At 40.8% G+C, this 23,065-nt stretch overlaps 1 protein-coding gene across 1 annotated transcript in view; it reads left to right on the forward strand.

Annotated features, from left to right (window-relative positions):
* The window catches only part of DCDC2 (doublecortin domain containing 2), a 140,881-nt gene that overhangs the window by 112,050 nt on the left and 5,766 nt on the right, over nucleotides 1-23,065 (forward strand). The window contains exon 8 of the mRNA XM_061146189.1: nucleotides 1,379-1,479. Within this exon, the coding sequence (XP_061002172.1) occupies nucleotides 1,379-1,479 (101 nt within the window). The remainder of the gene's footprint in view (nucleotides 1-1,378; nucleotides 1,480-23,065) is intronic.

The raw sequence follows: 23,065 nt of genomic DNA on the forward strand, positions 1-23,065 counted from the left end.
GCTTTAAGGGCAGCTCTGTTATTCCTGGTTTTAAAAAAGGATAGTAGAGAAGTAATTAAAAAGGAAAATGGTTTCTCTAGGAGAAATGAAAAGGACTTGAGTTTGGTTATATTTCCTCTCTCCTTCCTTTCTTCCTTTTTCACTTGGCTGTACCTCCTAAGCTTCCACAGGGCTCTATTATAGACCTTATTCCTTTTACATCAGGGCACTTTATTGATGATGTGTATATATTTCTATCTGCTCATTAGTTTGTAAGCAACTTGAAAGAAATCTCAATCTCATTTATATCTTATATGGCCACATTGGCCCCTATTGTGTCTCACATACAATTGAGCCTCAGCGAATGTAAAGTTGTATTTTATGCTTTATGAAGAGTGACTTCACAACTTCGGCAATATGAAATATTATCATGTGGAATGTGTTAAATATTTGTGCTCTGAGAGAGAAGTTTCTATTTGAGAAGTAGAAGGGGTTTTAAGACAAAAGATGAAAACATTTTCTAGACTGTAAGGGTAATCACATGCTGCGATAGATTATCAGAGAAGGAGGTGGGATCTCCATCCCTGGAGATTTTAAATGACCGGGCAGAGAAAACATCCGTGAGAATGACTGAAGCATTAGACCTGTCCTGAGGCAAACAGATAGACAAAATGACGAATGGTCCTGTGATTCTTTGATTACTTGGCCTGGAGAAAGGAAGACAGAGGGAAGACGTTTGAAATGACTTCAAATATGGAGAACAGTCCTTACTGCTTTTCATAGGAGAACAAATTGAAGGAGCTTGACCTAACATCTTAAAGATTTGGGTTATGTTTCATAGTTAAGGATTTTAAGACATATGTTGTGAAAATCCTGTGGAAACCTGCAAAATGAAAGATTGATTTGTGTGAGATACGGAGTTAGCTCTGATTCTGTTGCAGTAAAAATATTTTTGATGTTACTCAGAATGGAGAGAATTGTTCTATTATTTTCAGTGTATAGCATTCTTTTGGGGAAGGCAAATTGCTAAAAGTAGTATTTTCAAGCACCAAGCATCATCATTGCTTCATGGCTAGGAGGAGAGAAAAGAGATAATAGGTGGGAAATCTTGCCCTTCTAAATATCTGTGCAGGATTGTGTTGTTTTAGTCGGTACCAGAAGGTGAGGGGAAGGCTGGGACACAGCCCTGCTCCTCTGGGTCAGCCTTGTTTGGGTTACTGAACATTTTCCCAGTGAAAATCGAGAAGAATTAGGGGCTACAAAAATCTTGCCAATACAAGGGGAACCAGAATACCTATAAAAAAAGAATCATTAGGAATGTGATTGTAATTTCAACATTCGGCCACATGATGTCACAATTGGATTTTGATTTTCACTGTGTATTTGTCTCAAATTATAGATGAAGGCGTTTTCAAAGCTGGAGAGGAGAGATCAGAAACGCGGGGGGCAGCTGAAGTCCAAGAAGATGAAGACACTCAAGTTGAGATTCCAGTGGACCAGGTAGCCACTATGCCTTTAAAAAGATGTATGAACCAACGACTCCCATTTTCTTTCAAGTTTTGTGGGATGCTGTTTTCATGCAGATATGTTAAACCTTCTCAGGTAGCTAGAATGACCTTAAAAATAAAACACCTTCAGTTTTTCCTAGTATTCCTACAAAGAGGAGTCATTAGGACAGTCTTTATTACGGAAAGTGGTATATCTTTAATAAACAGCACTGAAGAATGAGGCGGGTTGGAGTCAGGTATGAGATACAGAGGAAGAAGCTTTGATACAAGAGAGTATTGGCTTGGGGGTTTTATCTAGGAAAAGAAAGTCCTCCATTTAGAACAGCAGTTTGAAAATGCTGTTATCTTCTCTCCTTTAGGGTCCTTGAAATGGCTATGGTTGGAATTTGTTTTTCGTTGAAGGAATTGCTTACATAAATGCAGCTCAAATATTTGCTAAGTGTGTATTGATTTTCTTTTTCGGCCAGGGGAACACTGTGCTATAGAAGTGTGTGTGTGTGTGTGTGTGTGTGTGTGTGTGTGTGTGTGTGTGTGCACACACATGTTCTTAGGGAAGAGACTGAGTAGTGTTCATTCTGGCTAAATGATACAAGAAATAAAAGTCATTTAGGCTTTTTAATACAATTCAGTCAGGTTCCTTACAATTCTAAGTGGAGGACTGGAATTTAAGTGAGGAGGGGGAATTCATAATCCCAGGCTCAAGGGAATACAAAAATCACCAGAAATTGCCACTTGTTCTCTGACTATTATGTGATGTTTCCTTTTCAAAGAGCAAATTTTCACAATCCAACAAATTCCGTAGATGATATTCTCAGTTGTATTTGTCTCAACAGTGCAGCAGTGAAGTCACTGCCTGATTATTCCACAAGCATTTTCCGTGAGCGTCACCTTCCTGATGAGAAGCTTAGTGTGTTAAAAATCACACAGATTTCCAAAATCCAATTTATTACCCAGGATTAGCTACAACTAACAATTTTTCATAAACTCCAGTTGTAGGTATTTTTTCCCTGAGGGAAACTGGGATTTTAAGTCTTCAGTGAAGCTATAATTAAATATTATATTTTAAGACAAAGAAGAGGAATCATCACGCTTGTACAACACCTAAGAGCAGTGGGAACCAAGACTAATTTATATTCCAGAGTCAAAAGTGCCAAATATCAAGGGAAGGTCATAGCTTTACTATGGAAGGGAGATCTCTCTGTTAATCACTTAAGTTTTGTAATCTGTGATAGGTATTTCTTTACTTGCGAGTTGGATGATCACCGGAAAGAGGAGGGGATGTAGGGGAAATTGATCTCGATAATACTTGAACAGCCTTGGAAAGAGTCTGCAGAGCTTTATTTCTTATTTGACACAAGAATGCTAGCCTATTTAAATACAAGTATGCAAGAGAGACTGATTAAACAGATTGCTAAAGGCTGGGTAATTTCAACAAATTGATGTCCGTTTGAAGAAAAGAAAACCAGGTAACGAAAAGGTCAGAGTAGGTTTTGACCTATTTAGGTATTTCTTTGAACCTACTGGTAATGGAGCTAGGATTGTCTTGCTCAAGGTGTTGGCCGAGATGCTTATGAAGTCAGGTCTTAGAGTCATTCTCTCTGTGGCCTGGTAATCTTTGCTCCATAGATCTTTGCTCTAAGTAGTTATGTCATAAATAATGTGAAAAACCAAGCAAGAGTGTGGAGACATTAGTGTAAAGCTGATCATAAGTAAGAACAGAAAAGAAAAAAGTGGAAGTATTAGTTATTCCATCGTGTTTGACTCTTTGCAACCCCATGTACTGTAGCCTGCCAGGCTCCTCTGTCCATGGGATTTTTCAGGCAAGAGTACTGGAGTGGGTTGCTATTTGCTTCTCCAGGGGATCTTCCCTGCATAGGACTGAACTCTGGTCTCCTGCCTTGCAGGCAGATTCTTTACCATCTGAACCACCAGGGATGCTGAGGACCTGCCCTAATGGTGATGTTTGTAAAGCAATAACTACAATTTATTCAGTACTTACTGAGTGCCAGGCACTGTACTGGGCACTTTTAGCTCATAGAATTGTGATGACAACCCTGTAAGGTAGGTCTTATCACCCTCACCTTATATATGAAAAGTAAGCTCCTACAGGTAGAATTACTTGCTCATCAGTTGTACTGTTAAGTAGAAGAATTGGGATTTGTATCCAGATCTAACTTCAAACCACAGAAGAGATCTGGGGAAGAGTATTAAATGCCCTCCTCCCTGCAAAAAAGTCAATTATTAACCCAAGGAAGGGAAAAAAATTCTTGCATAAGAAAGGAAATATCCATCATATACTCCTGGGCTCAGCTATTTCCTTTTGGGGCCTCCCGGGTAACTCAGCGAGTAAAGAATCCAGCTGCAATGCAGAAGACCCTGGTTCGATTCCTGGGTAGGGAAGACTCCCTGGAGAAGGGATAGGCTGCCCACTCCAGTATTCTTGGGCTTCCCTAGTGGCTCAGATGGTAAAGAATCTCCCTGTAGTGAGGGAGACCTGGGTTTGATCCCTGGGTTGCGAGTTCCCTTGGAGGAGGGCATGGCTACCCACTCCAGTATTCTTGCCTGGACAATCGCCATGGACAGGAGAGCCTGGTGGGCTACAGTCTACAAGGTCTTAAAGATTTGGACACGGCTAAGCACAGCACAACAGCATATTTCCTTTGGGGCCATACCTGCTTCATTTCTTTGGACTTGTTTCTCATCATCTCAGTTGTTCTTGTAACTTTAGTCAAAGGACCATGAAGAAGGGTATGTGTGTGTGTGTGTGTAAATATGTGTGTGTGTGTGTATGTAAATATCAAGTGCAGATTGACCAAGTACTTTATACATGTCTGAAAAACAGATCTTGTTTCAGAAGTAAGGATTAAGGCCTCTGTTGAGAGGCCGTTCACCATGGATCACTAGTGTTTTTGCATGTTTTGTGAGTAAAGGCACAGATTGCCTTTGTTTGGGACTGCTTTATCAAAAATTTGCCTAGTGAACAGCCTCCAAACACAGAGATAGTGACTTCCTCTGAAACAGTCATTCTCAATTGAAGGTGATTTGCTTCCAAGGGGACAGTTGGCTGTTTCTGGGCACACTTTTGATCATTATAAATGAGCGAGCGCTACTAACATCTAATGGGTAGGAATCTGCTGCTCATCTAATGAGCAAGGAATCTGCTCAGTATCTTGTAATTCCTCACAACTTGACTCTTCTCACGACAAAGAGGTATCCAGTCCAAAATGTCAACAGTGCTGAGACTGAAAAATTCTGGTGTGGAGCGAAGGCTAGGTTTGTTTATGGGTCAGTATAGTAAAGATAGTGTCTCCCTATGGTGCAAAGGTCAGGCAGGTTTACTATCCATTATAAAAGATGTGGGGCCATTGAATTGTATGCTGAAGACAAGTTAAAATGGTAAAATTTTATGTTATGTTTGTTTTATCACAAAAATATTTGGAAAACGTGATTTGGGTTCCCTAAGCTTAGGGTCCTTCCGCTGTCATGCAAGCCAGCATGTGTATCGCCCCCTTCACAAGGCCCTGTGGGAACGGAGCCTTGGGCAGCAGGTACAAATGCTAATCCTCTGGCTATTGATGTTGCTGTGAGCGGTAAAGGCCTTTGTCTCTGAGCCAGTAGAAGGCTCTTGTCTTCTGCCAGCATCCGTGAAAAGATGGCAGGCTAATGTGTCAGCTTGGTAAGTATGGTAAAATTTTAGATCTCCCTCAGCCTCTACGTCCCATCTGGCTTTGTGTTTGTGTGGTTAAGTGTGTGTAATGGGGCGTTGTGTACTAATTACAGCTAAAACCATGTTTGAGCTCTGTCCCAAGGTCTAGATGCCTACTTTTTTCTTTTAAGAGACAAATTAACAATCCTGAGTCTAATACTGCCAAACCTGTGGGAAACTGAGGCATATCACGTTCTTTCATGGATTTGGGGAGGCCAAAACTGATTTCTTTTCTCAGGGAAGAGTTTAGGTCTCATAAGAATAAAATACTCTTTTAAAAAATAATTTTTTTTTTTTTTGCCTGCACATTGCAAATCAATCTGGCTTCCCATAAGCAGTGAAGCAAGTGCCTGATTATCCAATACCTGTGGTTGTGTACCCTAGCACTGATGACGTATGTGTCAGTATGCTCCATTTATAAATGGATGCTTTTCTAAGCTAAGGAGGCAAGAAATGAAACTGTTCCATTACAGATAAGTAAACTGTCTCTAGTAGGTAAAGATCAGGCAGGAGAAGCCACCATCTCAAAGACACAGACAAATAAATACCTACAAAATAGGCAAGAAGCAATTATATTTTGGATTCTGTGCCATTTGAGAAAAGAGAGCAGAAAATGTAGATAGTAACTTCAGAGTGGTCTTGGATTGTTTTATAGCATTTTCCATCCATTTGTAGTAGATTTTGAGTAAGATATTGGCAATCCACTCCAGCATTTGTGCCTAGAGTGTCCCATGGACAGAGGAGCCTGGCAGGCTACAGTCCATGGGGTTGCAAGAGTCAGACATGACTTAGCAACTAAAACCACTAAAACCAGTAATAAAATGAGAATTGCAAGATTTTTCTTTTAATGGTAAATCGTTTCTTTAAATGACATTTAAGCATCATGAACACAGGAGCAGTGAAAGCTTTTTTTTTTAAAACTGGAGTTTTGATATATACTATTTTGTTATTAATTAATTTAAAACTTAATAAATCCGTAATAACAAAGTTGCACATATACTCTTTTAAAAAAATCAACCAATCTAACAAAAATTATGACAAAAATAGCAACCACTTGTCCCAGCCTTTCCTACCTGAATTCCTGCTCTACAGATCTGATTTGAGCTGTTAGCTATTTCTCATGGAATACATGGAATACATGGAATACATGGCTATGTTCCTAAACCACATGTTCTCTTCACTCTATTTTAATACCTCTGAGATCTTTGAGCCTTACAAGTGATGACATGTCATAGTTTAATTGGCATTTTAAAAATTCTAAGACATATAACATAATGGAGATCCTTTTAATTGGTGACATCTTAAATACCTTATTTTACTTTTCAAATTTAGACATTATTTATTAATTTTACCTGTAACGATGATGGAAGATAATTATTTAGATCTCTTACCAACCCCTGCCTCCCTCTCCCCCCACCAAATCAGGCTATATTCACACACACACCTTTCTCCTTCTTTCTTTACATTCTAGTTTTATAGTAATATTTTCCCCAAATCAGTGTTCTATCTGCACAGTATTTTTACTCTGGAAGTATTATTTTAGCTGAGCCATAGAGGATAGTCACTTTTTCTTTCTCTGGTAATATTTTTTCCTCCTCCCTATTTTAGTAATTGCCTATATTAAAAAAAATTTTTTTTTGCTTAGTTTTCTAAGGTTTCATTTGATTAGTTTTGTCATCTGTGTAGCTATTTCCAAGCCATCTGCAAACTACGAGGACTATTGATCTCTTCTTGATGTACTCAAATGTACACAGTGACAATAATAAATTAATCTCAAGTTCGTCTTTTCCTCGAGCCCTTCAGTCATCTGCCTCAGTCATCAGGCTGGTTAGTTGGTTTTTGGATCTGGTTTTCAGAATTCTCCTGGTATTTTTCAGCCCCATTATTTTGAGAAGTTCTTTTGCTTCTCCAGTGGGTGGGTTCCCTATTAGGTTCTGCATCTTCCTCTTTCTTGGTCATACCTTTGCTGGTTTTGTGGAGCTCACCTCTAACAGCTGCCTGGGAAAAGCTTCATGGGAGACACTGTCATTTCTTGAGATTCTGCATGTCTGAAAATGCCTTTTTTTCCCCTTTACTCAAACTTGATTGTAAGCAGGACTAGATATAAAATTCTAGGTTAGACATAGCTTCTCTCAGAATCCTGAGAGTGTTGCTCAACTGTCCTTTCCATCTAGAATGGTTGGAAAGTCTGATGGCATTCTGTTTCCTGGGCCTCTATAAATAATCCTTTTTCTGTCTCTGAAAGCTTTTAAACTCTTTTCTTTTTTCTTGGTGTTCTGACAATTTTCAGTTACATGCTTTGGTGCAGGTCTTTTTATTTATTGGACTGGGTACTTACTGGGCTGTTTTATTCTGAAAATGTTTATTTTTCAGTTCTGGAAAAAATATTTCTTAGGTAATGTTCTTTTCTCTGTTTCTCTACCTTTCTTCTGGAGCTCCAAGTATTTGGGTATAGGACCTCCTATATCTTTATGGATTTTTTTTTGCTATTTTCTCAACTTAAAAAAAATCAACAAGCTTCAGAATTTATTTTCCATCTATTGATTTTTTTCAAGCCATTGTATTTTTAATTTTTAAGAACTCTTTCATATTCTGTAACTGTTCCTTTTTATAGCATCCTATTCTTGTTTTATATATGTGATATCTTCCCTTCTGTCTCCAAGGATTAATCTATTATTTTAAACTTTCTTTTCCTGAACTATGTTTATTTTTTTCCCTCTTATTTCTTTCTACCTTCGTGATCTCTATTTCCATGTTAGAGTTTCTCCTTGGCTGTCTGGTTAGACTTTTTAAAAATTGCAATATATTTGACATGTATCATTGTATAAATTTAAGTTTATGGTTAGAGTCTAGAGTGAAGCAACTAAACTCTGTTTAGTTTAGTTTAGGGAATTCTGTGTGCATTGGCAGAGCTCATCAAGCTAATGAAGTTTCACTCTAGTGGTTGATTTTGCTATATTTCATTGACATACCTCTAGTTTTCAATATCTGTGTTATTCCCTTGGGTTGGTCTGTTTCTGTTAAGTAGAATCTTTCGATCTCTTGTCATGATGGTGTAAGCTTGGCTGTGAGCATTTTGGAATCTGACTGTGGGAAGGAGGCATGGATACCTTAAGTAAAAGACTGTTTAAGCAGAGGGGTTTATTATTCTGGGTTTCAGTTTGGTGCCTTTTTTCTCACTATGCTTGAGTCCAGCCTCTTTATGGTTCAACATCTTTAAAGAATAAGCCTCCTTTATTTCTCCAAGGGCAGAAAGGGTATCTTGGAAGCCTACCTCCTTCTTTTTAAAGGTTCTAAGCCAATCCACATATTTCTAGTTCCCTTTATGCCCCTTCTTTCAGAGATGGATGGTGCCTCCAATCCCTTCTATAGTTTTTTTTCAACATGCAAAGCTTGCTTCTTGGCTCTCCCTGCCTTCCTACAAACTCAAATTTTAGCTTCCTCAGTTCTGCTGTTATTGGCCCCATATCCACTAGCTTGACAGTTTCCCAGGTTTGGGAGCTGTTATTTCCTTTTTAGGCCCCTGTGTCCTTAGAGGTTCATCCCTTTAAAAATTTCCCTTACCTAAATTTTAGAGGGGAATCAGAAGACAGCTAAGAAAAAAACCCCCCACACATTTGTTCAATCTGCTGTGTTTAACCAGAAACCACTTTCACACGAATTCATCACTGTGAAAATAAACTGTCTTCATACACTCTGCACCAAGGATGACAGACTGGCAGCTTGTGACCCAGCTCCTATGAGAGAATCTTTTTGGCTGGCACAAGGCTTACAATATAGAGTCTCCTTAGTGGGCCTTGTATGCGTGCTCTCTCTTTTTTAAAAATTATTTATGTATCTATTTTTGGCTGTGCTGGATCTTTGTTTCTGCAGAGGTTTTTCTCCAGTTGTGGCAAGTTGGGACCTACTCTCCAGCTGTGATTCTCGGGCTTCTCACTGTGGTGATTTCTCTTGTGGATCACGGGCTCTGGGGCGTGTGGGCTGCAGTAGTTGTGACTCGTGGGCTCGGTCGTTGTGGTCCCCAGGCTCTAGAGGACAGGCTTAATGTTTGTGACACACGGGCTTCGTTACTCTGTGGCATGTCAGATCTTCCCGGCCCAAGAATTGAACCCATATCGCCTACCTTGGCAGGCAGATTCTTTACCCCTGAGCCACCAGGGAAGCCCTGGGTAGTCTTCTGTTTCCCACAGGTCTCAGCACTCCCTATTACCTCACACCTGTCCTGAACTACACACTCATGTTATTTGCCCAACCCCTGGGAGCATTTGAGTTTGTGATGCATGATCCACACATATAGAACACAATGGCATTTTATTTTTTATTTTTTTCCATTTATTTTTATTAGTTGGAGGCTAATTACTTTATAATATTGTAGTGGTTTTTGCCTTACATTGACATGAATCAGCCACGGATTTACATGTGTTCCCCATCTCAATCCCCCCTCCCCACAATGGCATTTTAAAGAATCTGCAGCCTAGAAGCTATCACCAGAAATAGGAGGTTTGAAGTCCAGCTATGCCCGCTGACATAGTCTTGTCCCTTTTAGAGAATGAGAGGTCACTTACAGCTTCTCTTATGAATGACAAGGTCAATGGAGAGCTTGTTTCTGTTACTTGTTCACAATGCCATAAAACACACAGAAAGATGAAGAAGGCTGTTGCTTCTGACCAGACCCCTAAATCTATTTCAGTGAAATGGATTTATTAAAATATTTCAGTGAAATGTGTTTATTCATTCCTTTTTTTTTTGTTTATGTTTATTCATTCTTTAAGAGGTTACAGAAAAACCTAAATGAACTTTTTGGTCAGTCAGTTCAGTTGTTCAGTTGTGTCCGACTCTTTGCAACCCCATGGACTGCAGCACGCCAGGCCTCCCTGTCCATCACCAACTCCTGGAGCTTGCTCCAGCTCATGCCCATCAAGTTGGTGATGCCATCCAACCATCTCATCCTCTGTCATCCCCTTCTCCTCCTGCCTTCAATCTTTCCCAGCATCAGGGTCTTTTTCAATGAGTCAGTTCTTCGAAAGGGGTGGCCAAAGTATTGGAGTTTCAGTTTCAGCATCAGTCCTTCCAGTGAATATTCAGGACTGATATATTAAAATAAGTCTCAGTGGCAAAGAATCTGCCTGCCAATGCAGGAGACTCAAGAGACACAGGTTCAATCCCTGGGTTGGGAAGATCCCCTGGAGGAGGAAATGGCAACCCACTCCGGTATTCTTGCTTGGAGAATTCTAAGGACAAAGGAACCTGACAGGTATAGTCCATGCGGTCACAAAGAGTCAGACACGACTGAGTGACTGAGCATGCTCACATGAACTAAAGTGTTAAAATAAGAATTATACAATGTTGAGAACCAGAAGGGAGGCTGGTCTTGACTTCTTTTTTTGCCATGGAAGAAACAAAACCCCATACGGTAGTGGGAAAAGCGACTTCCCCACACAGACACAGCCTACTTGGGCCGTAGGTGGGGGTCCTCCCTACATGTTTGGTGTTGTATCTGGACACGTCAAGGAACAGAAGCTGGGAGATAAGGGGCTTCTATTTCATTCCAATCCCAAAGAAAGGCAACACCAAAGAAAGCTCAAACTACCGCACGATTACACTCATCTCACACGCTAGCAAAGTAATGCTCAAAATTTTCCAAGCCAGGCTTCAACAGTACGTGAACCATGAACTTCCAGATATTCAAACTGGATTTAGAAAAGGCAGAGGAACCAGAGATCAAATTGCCAACATCTGCTGGATTATCCAAAAAGCAAGAGAGTTCCAGAAAAACATCTGCTTTATTGACTAAACCAAATTCTTTGACTGTGTGGATCACAACAAACTGTGGAAAATTCTTGAAGAGATGGGAATACCAGACCACCTGACCTGCCTCCTGAGAAATCTGTATGCAGGTCAAGAAGCAACAGTTAGAACTGGACATGGAACAATAGACTGGTTCCAAATCAGGAAAGGAGTAAGTCAAGGCTATATATTGTCACCCAGCTTATTTAACTTGCATGCAGAGTACATCATGAGAACGGCTGGACTGGTTAAAGCACTAGCTGGAGTCAAGATTTCTGGGAGAAATATCAATAACCTTAGATATGCAGATGACACCACACTTATGGCAGAAAGTGAAGAAGAACTAAAGAGCTTCTTGATGAAAGTGAAAGAGGAGAGTGAAAAAGTTGGCTTAAAACTCAACATTTAGAAAACTAAGATCATGGCATCTGGTCCCATCACTTCATGTCAAATAGATGGGGAAACAGTGGAAACAGTGTCAGACTTTATTTTTTTGGGTTCCAAAAATACTGCAGATGGTGACTGAAAGCCATGAAATTAAAAGACACTTGCTCCTTGGGAGAAAAGTTATGACCAACTTAGACAGCATATTTAAAAGCAGAGACATTACTTTGCCAACAAAAGTCCGTCTCGTCAAGATTATAGTTTTTCCAGTAGTCATGTATGGATGTAAGAGTTGGACTATAAAGAAAGCTGAGCGCTGAAGAATTGATGCTTTTGAACTGTGGTGTTGGAGAAGGCTCTTGAGAGTCCCTTGGACTGCAAGGAGATCCAACCAATCCATCCTAAAGGAAATCAGTTCCAAATATTCATTGGAAGGACTGATGTTGAAGCTGAAACTCCAATACTTTGGCCACCTGATGTGAAGAGCTGACTCATTTGAAAAGCCCCTGATGCTGGGAAAGATTGAAGGCAGGAGGAGAAGGGGACGACAGAAGATGAGATGGCTGGATGGCATCACCAACTCAATGGACATGAGTTTGAGTAAACTCCAGGAGTTGGTGTTGGACAGGGAGGCCTGGAGTGCTGCAGTCCATGGGGTCACAAAAAGTTGGACATGACTGAGCGACTGAACTGAACTGAACTGAAGTATCTCACAAACAGAAACGGGTTCCACCTGAGTGGAGGACTACTCGGCCTCCACTGCCTTCCCTGAAATGAAAGGAACTGTATGCCTTTTCAGCTTCAAGTCAACCTCCTCTTAGTGAATTGTATTCCTATTTGGTGCTGCAAGCATCTCACACTGCAGGAAGAGTTAAGATGAGGATGCTCTGGCTTCTAAACTTCCTTGTGCATCATCACCAAGGCTTTGTGTGACATCCCCTTGGTGGATCTGTTTAATTGATAGGAATGGTGTTAAAACATTAAAATGTAGCCTTCAGGAATTTCTGATGTAAGTGAAAGAAGATAACATTTACTTGCAAAGTGAGAAAACTTAATGGGGAAGGTTTTTTTCTAAGATGACTAAATAGCTATCTAAACATAAATTCTAAAGTATTTATATCTTCTCCTATGAGTGTCTGGACCCTTGTGGATTTCAATGGGCCTAGGCTAGTCAGCTGTCAGTGGGTGGCCAGGCCAAACATTCCTTCTTCGTGTCCTTACAGTGTCACATCTATGAATAGAACCACTCTTTTTTTTTGTAGGTCATTGTACTTCAAACCACATCCAAACCATTTTCCCCCACCTTGTGAAAGTAAGCCTCTGAAAGCTGAAAACAGGAAGCAGTACTTTGCTGTCATGAAAAATTGAAACTGATTATTTCCAAACACCTCATTCAGCTTGGGTAGGAGATGATTTTAGTCTCCATGGGAACAGAAATAAAACAAGTACAGTAACTTCTTTACTTTCAACATCTCTGCCTGAATTCTGCCATCAAATCCACAGAAACACCTATAACAAATTCTACTCCCAAATTTAAAAGGTAGCAAATGTTACATCGAGAAATGAACATCTAAGGTGGTATTTTTATTTGGTGGGGGGCAGTAGTGTTCTGAGCTCCAGTTTCTAGGTCTAGGATGTTTCAAGGATGGAGCAGGAATGATAGGGAAGAATGGAGAGGATGTTTGGGTGGTTACGTAGGCTCTCTTGCCTGGAAAGTTCTAGCCTGTGCTATTACCTCAGATAGCAAGGGTTTTAAACATTCAAATACATTTCTTGGGGAATTCAGATATAAATATAAGAAAAATCAACATTTATTTCTTAAAGTGGGTGGGACATCAGCTGTAGGCACTATTTAGATGCTTTTCCCATTTCTAATTTTTGGTGCCGTGGTTACGGTCAAAGGTGTGATATGAGTTTAAAGTGTAAGTTATCTAAGCAGCCCCATCTGACTATGAAAATGCCTTCCAAGTAATTGATGCTTCCTATATTTTGTGGCTTATTTCCATATGATTTCCATATTCCATCTTCTTTCCTTCTACCACTCAGGAATCCTAAGTTAACCTTTGTAGCTGAATGCATATTTTCTAGAAAACCTGAATACTTATGGTTTCCCCTGAGCCATCCATACTTGGATGCAGCCAGCAATAATAAGTACCAGACCTCTTCTGTCTTGCCATACAAATCAACCATTTTCTCAGGATGGTCTCTTACAAAATAAACAATCAGGTATGCATGTAAGTAAATGCCAGCAAAAAGGCACTTGGAATATCAACACTGGTGTCATGTTAAGGAGAAAATCCAGTATAACTTTTCTAGTAACTATTCAGAGCAATTGTTTATGATAAATAACGTGATTTTAAAAAGGTAAAAATCTCAACTTTCAAAAACTTCTATGTTTAAGGGTACATGTTTTCTGTAACTGTCCATATATGTGTAATATGTCTGTTAATCTAGCTGCACTCTGGATGTTCTTGTTGTCAGTGAGACTGTGAGACTGAAATTTATCTGCATGATTTGTGCGATCATTATGTATATCAGTTTAGTAAGTGTAGAGGGTGAGGTATAATGAATACCCTTTCTTGACTCCAGTGAAACATAAGAATTGTGCTTTATGCAGAATACAGTATTACACAATTACTCATAGGCATGAGCTAATCTTGAAAGGTCAGGATGGAGCAGTTTTCAGTATCTACCTGAAAACTGTTCTCCTCAAATTTTAGTCACAAATTGGCTAAAATTCGACATAAATACCAGGGGAGAAGACCTTTAAGCATAGGTAAAAATATCTTCCTCATTTATTGCCTTGGCAATGATGTGTTTCTTTTTTAAAAAGTGACTCTTAAAGAAAGAGTGGCAGGGTGATGTAATCAGAATAAATCTTGCAGAGCTGTCTTTATGGCTGAACATTATTCTGTCGACAGTGCCGTGCTTAGATGCTCAGTCGTGTCTGTCTCTTTGCGGCCCCGTGGACTGTAGCCCACCATGCTCCTCTGCTCATGGAATTCTCCAGGCAAGAATACTGGAGTGGGGTGCCATTTCCTACTCCAGGGGATCTTCCTGACCTAGGGATGGAACCTGCGTCTCTTGCATTTTCTGCATTGGCAGACAGATTCTTTACCACTAGCACTATCTGGGAAGCCCAACAGTCAGTCCCATTTTCTCCCAGTTTTCAATTAAATCAATATTTTTAACTTAAAAATATGATTTCCATCTAGTGAGGCATTATTACAATTAGAAATTTTAAGCAAAGATGTCTTTTGGGGATGGTGGTATATTTATGATCTTGCCTGTGTTGTATATGGATTAGAGCCTCAGAAAACTAAGATCATGGCATCCAGTCCCATCAGTTCATGGCAAAAGGATGGGGAAACAATGGAAACAGTGAGAGACTTTACTTTTTCGGCTCCAAAATCACTGCAGATGGTGACTGCAGCCATGAAATTAAAAGATGCTTGTTCCTTGGAAGAGAAGTTATGACCAATCTAGACAGCATATTAAAAAGCAGAGACATTACTTTGTCAACAAAGGTCTGTCTAGTCAAAGCTATGGTTTTTCCAGTAGTCACGTATGGATGTGAGAGTTGGACTATAAAGAAAGCTGAGCGCTGAAGGATTGATGCTTTTGAACTGTGGTGTTGGAGAAGACTCTTGAGAGTCCCTTGGACAGCAGGGAGATCCAACCAGTCCATCCTAAAGGAAATCAGTTCCGAATATTTATCAGGAAGACTGATGCTGAAGCTGAAACTCCAATACTGTGGCCACCTGATGCGAAGAACTGACTCATTGGAAAAGACCCTGATACTGGGAAAGATTGGAGGCAGGAGGAGAAGGGGATGACAGAGGATGAGATGGTTGGATGGCATCACCGACTCAATGGGCATGAGCTGGAGCAAGCTCCAGGAGTTGGTGATGGACAGGGAGGCCTGGCGTGCTGCAGTCCACGGGGTCGCAAAGAGTCGGACATGATCGAGCGACTGAACTGAAGTGCCCTCTAGGGACCAGCACACCTGAGCTGGTGGAAATGCAGCAACTCAGAAGTGCTGACTCAGCACCTGCATTTAACAAGATGCCTGGTGATGGGGGAGCACTGGCCTAGAAGACATGAGACTGGAAGTAACTGTTTAATGTGGTGTTGAGTTTAGGAGGTTGCTCCGTACATTATCTTGGGGAAATAGTACAGCCTCATGATCATTAAAGTGTTTATACTCCTCTGTCTCTATTGGTGGGGTTTTGAACAAGTTTAACTCTTTATGCTTCAGTTTGTTTGTCTGCAAGTTGGGATGAGAAAAGCAATTTCCTCAAATGGTGGTGAGGTTAGTAGAAGGTGAGTGTAGAGAAAAAGAGAGCTAGCCGGGCAGTCAGGCAAGAAAAGTGAAATTTACTAGAGGGAAGCGAGAGGGTGACTGGCCCTTCAGGAGAACCAGTGTCCTCCCTTTCTGACGGGGTCTCTCTTATACCCCACCAATGAAAAATTCTCTGAAGGGATGGTTAAGTTTTAGCCTGCAGTTGAGCCCTGTGGTCACATAGCTGGAGGTCTAGAATCTGGTGGTCTCGTAGCTGTGAGAAGGTAGGTGCCAGTGAGAAAACAGAGTGTTCTTTGGGCAGTTTGGTCAGTCTCAAGGATCACTTGAGATCACTAAAATGATCACTTGATCATTTTATTCTTTGTTTGTGAGGTCAACATAATGAGCCGTCGCAACAATGAGATCCCATGTGGGCCCTATCAGTGAGTTTAAGTATGGTCATGCATATGAAGTGCATGGAACATAAGATCAGGTACTGGGCAGAGTACCCAATAGACACGAGTCTTGTCACCATAGTCTGTCCCTTCAGGCACACACTATGCTGGCTTTTATCTGTGGGAGGCACATTTGAGTTTAGTTTAAGACAATGAATGACAGTCCTGTGGGAAATGGGGTGATGGACACAAAGATGAATAAGACAGAGCCCTTGCTTCTAGAAACTTCCAGAAGGCCTCACTAAAGCTAAGGTTGATATTTCCCCATTATTCCACAGTCATTCCAAGCATTGTCTGAGGCATCTACTCGATAGCAATTCATGTTCACTGTTTTCATATCACACAAAGCAGGGGATAACAGTACAATGAGATTAGAGTTTGAGTGGTGTTCTGAGGGTGCAGATAAGGAGTGACAACTGGCCTGAGGGGACAAGGATGGCTTTGAGAGAAGGTGGGGCTACTCCACATTCAAGGTCGGGAGGGGTGGCCATGAGGAGATACCCCTCATCCAAGGTAAGGAGCAGTGGCTGCACTTTGCTGGAGCAGCCGTGAAGAGAAACCCCACGTCCAAGGTAAGGGAAACCTAAGTAAGAAGGTAGGTGTTGCGAGAGGGCATCAAAGGGCAGGCACACTGAAACCATAATCACAGAAAACTAGCCAATCTGATCACAGGACCACAGTCTTGTCTAACTCAATGAAACTAAGCCATGCCTGTGGGGGGCCACCCAAGACGACCAGGTCATGGTGGAGAGGTCTGACAGAATGTAGTCCACTGGAGAAAGGAATGGCAAACCACTTCAGTATTCTTGCCTTGAGAGCCCCAGGAACAGTATGAAAAGGCAAAAATGATAGGTTACTGAAAGAAGAACTCCCCAGGGCAGTAGGTGCCCAATATGCTATTGGAGATTGGTGGAGAAGTAACTCCAGAAAGAATGAAGGGATGGATCCAAAGCAAAAACAATACCCAGTTGTGGATGTGACTGGTAATAGAAGCAAGGTCCAATGCTGTAAAGAGCAATATTATATAGGAACCTGGAATTTTAGGTCCATGAATCAAGGGAAATTGGAAGTGGTCAAACAGGAGATGGCAAGAGTGAACATCAACATTCTAGGAATCAGTGAACTAAGATGGACTGGAATGGGTGAATTTAACTCAGATGACCATTATATCTACTACTATGGGCAGGAATCCCTTAGAAGAAATGGAGTAGCCATCATGGTCAACAATAGAGTCTGAAATGCAGTACTTGGATGCAATCTCAAAAATGACAGAATGATCTCTGTTCATTTCCAAGTCAAACCATTCAATATCATGGTAATCCAAGCCTATGCCCCAACCAGTAACACTGAAGAAGCTGAAGTTGAACAGTTCTATGAAGACCTACAAGACCTTTTAGAACTAACACCCGAAAAAGACGCCCTTTTCATTATAGGGGACTGGAATGCAAAAGTAGGAAGTCAGGAAACACCTGGAGTAACAGGCAAAGTTGGCCTTGGAGTACGGAATGAAGCAGGCCAAAGACTAATAGAGTTTTGCCAAGAGAACACACTGGTCATAGCAAACACCCTCGTCCAACAACACAAGAGAAGACTCTACACATGGACATCACCAGATGATCAACACCGAAATCAGATTGATTATATTCTTTGCAGCCAAAGATGGAGAAGCTCTATGCAGTCAGCAAAAACAAGACCGGGAGCTGACTGTGGCTCAGATCGTGAACTCCTTATTGCCAAATTCAGACTTAAATTGAATAAAGTAGGGAAAACCACTAGACCATTCAGGTATGACCTAAATCAAATCCCTTATGATTATACAGGGGAAGTGAGAAATAGATTTAAGGGACTAGATCTGATAGACAGAGTGCCTGATGAACTATGGACGGAGGATCATGACATTGTACAGGAGACAGGGATTAAGACCATTCCCAGGGGAAAGAAATGCAAAAAGGCAAAATGGCTGTCTGAGGAGGCCTTACAAATAGCTGTGAAAAGAAGAGAAGTGAGAAGTAAAGGAGAAAAGGAAAGATATTCCCATCTGAATGCAGAGTTCCAAAGAATAGCCAGGAGAGATAAGAAAGCCTTCCTCAGCGATCATTGCAAAGAAATAGAGGAAAACAACAGAATGGGAAAGACTAGAGATCTCTTCAAGAAAATTAGAGATACCAAGGGAACATTTCATGCAAAGATGGGCTCAAGAAAGGACAGAAATAGTATGAACCTAACAGAAGCAGAAGATATTAAGAAGAGGTGGCAAGAATACACAGAAGAACTGTACAAAAGAGATCTTCATGACCCAGATAATCACGATGGTGTGATCACTCACCTAGAGCCAGACATCCTGGAATGTGAAGTCAAGTGGGCTTTAGAAAGCATCACTATGAACAAAGCTAGTGGAGGTGATAGAATCCCAGTTGAGCTATTTCAAATCCTGAAAGATGATGCTGTGAAAGTGCTACACGCAATATGCAAACAAATTTGGAAAACTCAGCAGTGGCCACAGGACTGGAAAAGGTCAGTTTTCATTCCAATCCCAAAAAAAGGCAATGCCAAAGAATGCTTGAACTACTACACAATTGCACTCATCTCACACGCTAGTAAACTAATGCTCAAAATTCTCCAAGCCAGGCTTCAGCAATATGTGAACTGTGAACTTCCAGATGTTCAAGCTGGTTTTAGAAAAGGCAGAGGAACCAGAGATCAAATTGCCAACATCTGCTGGATCATGGAAAAAGCAAGAGAGTTCCAGAAAAACATCTATTTCTGCTTCATTGACTACACCAAAGCTAATGACTGTGTGGATCACAATAAACTGTGGAAAATTCTTAAAGAAATGGACATACCAGATCACCTGATCTACCTCTTGAGAAACCTGTATGCAGGTCAGGAAACAACAGACTAGTTCCAAATAGGAAAAGGAGTACGTCAAGGCTGTATATTGTCACCCTGCTTATTTAACTTATATGCAGAGTACATCATGAGAAATGCTGGGCTGGAAAAAGCACAAGCTGGAATCAAGGTTGCTGGGAGAGATATCAATAACCTCAGATATGCAGACGACACCACCCTTATGGCAGAAAGTAAAGAGGAACTCTTGATGAAAGTGAAGGAGGAGAGTGAAAAAGTTGGCTTAAAGCTGAACATTGAGAAAACTAAGATCATGGCATCTGGTCCCATCACCTCATGGGAAATAGATGGGGAAACGGTGGAAACAGTGTCAGACATTATTTTTTTGGGCTCCAAAATCACTGCAGATGGTGATTGCAGCCATGAAATTAAAAGACGCTTACTCCTTGGAAGGAAAGTTGTGGCCAACCTAGATAGCATATTAAAAAGCAGAGACATTACTTTGTCAACAAAGGTCCGTCTCGTCAAGGCTATGGTTTTTCCAGTGGTCATGTATGGATGTGAGAGTTGGATGGTGAAGAAAGCTGAGCGCTGAAGAATTGATGCTTTTGAACTGTGGTGTTGGAGAAGGCTCTTGAGAGTCCCTTGGACTGCAAGGAGATCCAACCAGTCCATCCTAAAGGAGATCAGTCCTGGGTGTTCATTGGAAGGACTGATGTTGAAGCTGAAACTCCAGTACTTTGGCCACCTCATGTGAAGAGTTGACTCATTGGAAAAGAGCCTAATGCTGGGAAGGATTGGGGGCAGGAGGAGAAGGGGACGACATAAGATGTGATGGCTGGATGACATCACCAACTCGATGGACATGGATTTGGGTAGAATCCGGGAGTTTGTGATGGACAGGGAGGCCTGGCATGCTGTGGTTCATGGGGTCGCAAAGAGTTGGACACGACTGAGCGACTGAACTGAAATGAACTGGGTCTATCAGAGTGAAGGTAGATCCTTCCAGGCAGAGGTAGAATGAACAGGATGAATGGCTACTGCCAACTTGTCATTAAACTGAAAAGTCATCCATTGCCTAAGTGCACACACTAATTTATGGAAGTCATCCTTTTTTGGTATGTCTTGCTGACACATTTGTATTACTTTTAAAAGTGAATAGAGTTCAGAAACAAAGAAAGCTATTGAATGGTAAATTTGTTGTGAAAAGTGCCTGACATCGAACTCAGAAGCAAAGATAAAAGTAAGTAACTAAAACGAGGGTGATTAGTTTATGAAAATCACACCTAGCCGTCTCAATGGACTGGAAGTTGAACATCAGCCTGCGTTTTACCTGTATTAACCAAAAAGAGCAAGGTGACTGCTGCGTCTTGCTGTATTTTATTTGTTTTCACCGTGAATGAGATTTAGAAGGGATACTGCTCTAAGTGGCTCACCAGAATACAATTTCATTAGTGCAAATCCTATACTATACTATTTCACAGACAACCTGTCAACTCCTTCCATTCAATGCAAGAAAAATGGAGTGGTAACAGTAATAAACGTATATATATATGCACATATATGTAGCTTTTCCAGTTTTTAATGGTCTCATTTGGTCCTTACTCAATTCTGTGAGGTCATTATTTCCACCAGACCACAGCTGTCTCATCTTGCACAGTATATATTTTACACTGCCAGTTGACATCACCATTGTAGAAGACATCAGTAGGCAGAAATTTTGTCTAGGAACCACTGCCCCCCAGGCCTCATGATCTTCTTCAAGTCTGAACACGGTCCCGTGGGATCACGTGAGAACTGGCTCTTGCAGGAAGGAGAGGTGACTTCTTGTATGAGAGCTCTGCTTCCCTTCACTGTAAAAGGGACAGTGTGATCGGACCTGGGGGAAAGGGCTCTTCCCTGCCTGTCTCTCTTCCTCCTCCTTCACTTTCTCAAGTTGAACTTGTGATTCTTACTTGCACCTTTTCCGTTTCTTTCTCCCCAAACCCTCCAACCCCACCCTCTTGGTGATGTGTCTACTCTCCTCTGTTGAAATTAACCTCATCTGGATCTTGTAAGGTTCTTTGGGTGAGTGGCGGCGTGGAACATGGGCTCTGTGTACAGGTCACCCCCTCTCAATGCGCTAACACTGGCGTCTGGTGGCTCTGACTGTCCCTGTTTAACTGGGCAATCAGCCAGCTTCAGCTTAACAAGCAGAGGCTGAGAACTTGGGGATTTTGAAGAAATTAAATAGTTGCTAAGTTTTTTTTTTTTTCATTTTTTGATGAGGTGGAGTGAGAGCACACTTAAAATATAATGTGACTGTCTATTAATGGACGCCCACTCTCTTATAGAAACAGTGTTTTTTAAATTTTTTACTTCTTTTGCAAGCCCTTGCTATGGTATAGATTTTATCCTTGTGTGTGTGTGTGTATAGGTATAAAACTCAGTGTTCCTTCTGGGGATGATTTGATTGATGTATACACTGGAAACATCTTTAATAATTTAATGCTTGCTTCAAAGGAGATTACACCAAAAAGCGCATTGCTTTTCATTTATTCATTACAGATCTGTCATAGAAGCATTTTTTCTTTCTTTTTTTTTTTTTGTCCTGAATTGTAGTGTTGTAGTAATAGTAAATTTCATACTACACTCAGGGTATTTTAAAAGATTATAAGCCTTTTAACTAATGTTATTGTCCTATTTAAATTGATCAAATTGGTATTTCAGCCCTATAATCTTGCATTTCTGAAAGTTGAACTAACCAGATATGGCTTCTTTTGATGTCTACTAAAATAGCTGTGCTGGGAAAGTCTAATAGAAATAATGGGATGAAAACATAATGCTGCTTGTTAGTAGTGGTGACAATGATAGCAAAGAGAACAGAGCCCGAATTTAGGGCTGGGTATCTCTGTCCGTAAAAGGAGATGAGTGTATATCGCAGCCCAGCTCTTTTCATTAAAGGGAAAAAAATGAATATTCATTTGGGAGTAAAGAAAGGAGTAAGATGAGAAACTCAAAACCAGAAACCGACACTCTATCGTTTGGCAATTTTTAGGTATAAATCCAGATGTCAGTAAAGGAAAACAGACTTTTCCCCGCTGAGACAGCAGTAGTCACCTTAGCAGACTTTAGCAAGCTCTTGTAATATATTCTCAGAAGCAAGGGACCTATCTAGATTCCTGAATGATTACACTAAAATTTGAGTTTTCTGTTGTTATTATTAAAGATTTTGTATTAAAAAATGCTAACTTCTCTTTAAAACCAAAACCCGAAGTTGTTTTGAATAAAGCAAGTTTTTTTTTTTTTTTAATTTTTATTATTATTATTTTTTTTTTCCAGTGGGTTTTGTCATACATTGATATGAATCAGCCATGGATTTACATGTATTCCCAATCCCGATCCCCCCTCCCACCTCCCTCTCCACCCGATTCCTCTGGGTCTTCCCAGTGCACCAGGCCGGAGCACTTGTCTCGTGCATCCCACCTGGGCTGGTGATCTGTTTCACCATAGATAGTATACATGCTGTTCTTTTGAAATATCCCACCCTCACATTCTCCCACAAAGTTCAAAAGTCTGTTCTGTATTTCTGTGTCTCTTTTTCTGTTCTGCATATAGGGTTATCGTTATCACCTTTCTAAATTCCATATACATGTGTCAGTATGCTGTAATGTTCTTTATCTTTCTGGCTTACTTCACTCTGTATAAGGGGCTCCAGCTTCATCCATCTCATTAGGACTGGTTCAAATGAATTCTTTTTAATGGCTGAGTAATATTCCATGGTGTATATGTACCACAGCTTCCTTATCCATTCATCTGCTGATGGGCATCTAGGTTGCTTCCATGTCCTGGCTATTATATACAGTGCTGCGATGAACATTGGGGTGCACGTGTCTCTTTCAGATCTGGTTTCCTCAGTGTGTATGCCCAGAAGTGGGATTGCTGGGTCACATGGCAGTTCTATGTCCAGTTTTTTAAGAAATCTCCACACTGTTTTCCATAGCGGCTGTACTAGTTTGCATTCCCACCAACAGTGTAAGAGGGTTCCCTTTTCTCCACACCCTCTCCAGCATTTATTGCTTGTAGACTTTTGGATAGCAGCCATCCTGACTGGCGTGTAATGGTACCTCATTGTGGT

The sequence above is a fragment of the Dama dama genome, chromosome 7 (assembly GCF_033118175.1).
Source record: "Dama dama isolate Ldn47 chromosome 7, ASM3311817v1, whole genome shotgun sequence".
Classification (NCBI taxonomy): Eukaryota; Metazoa; Chordata; class Mammalia; order Artiodactyla; family Cervidae; genus Dama; species Dama dama.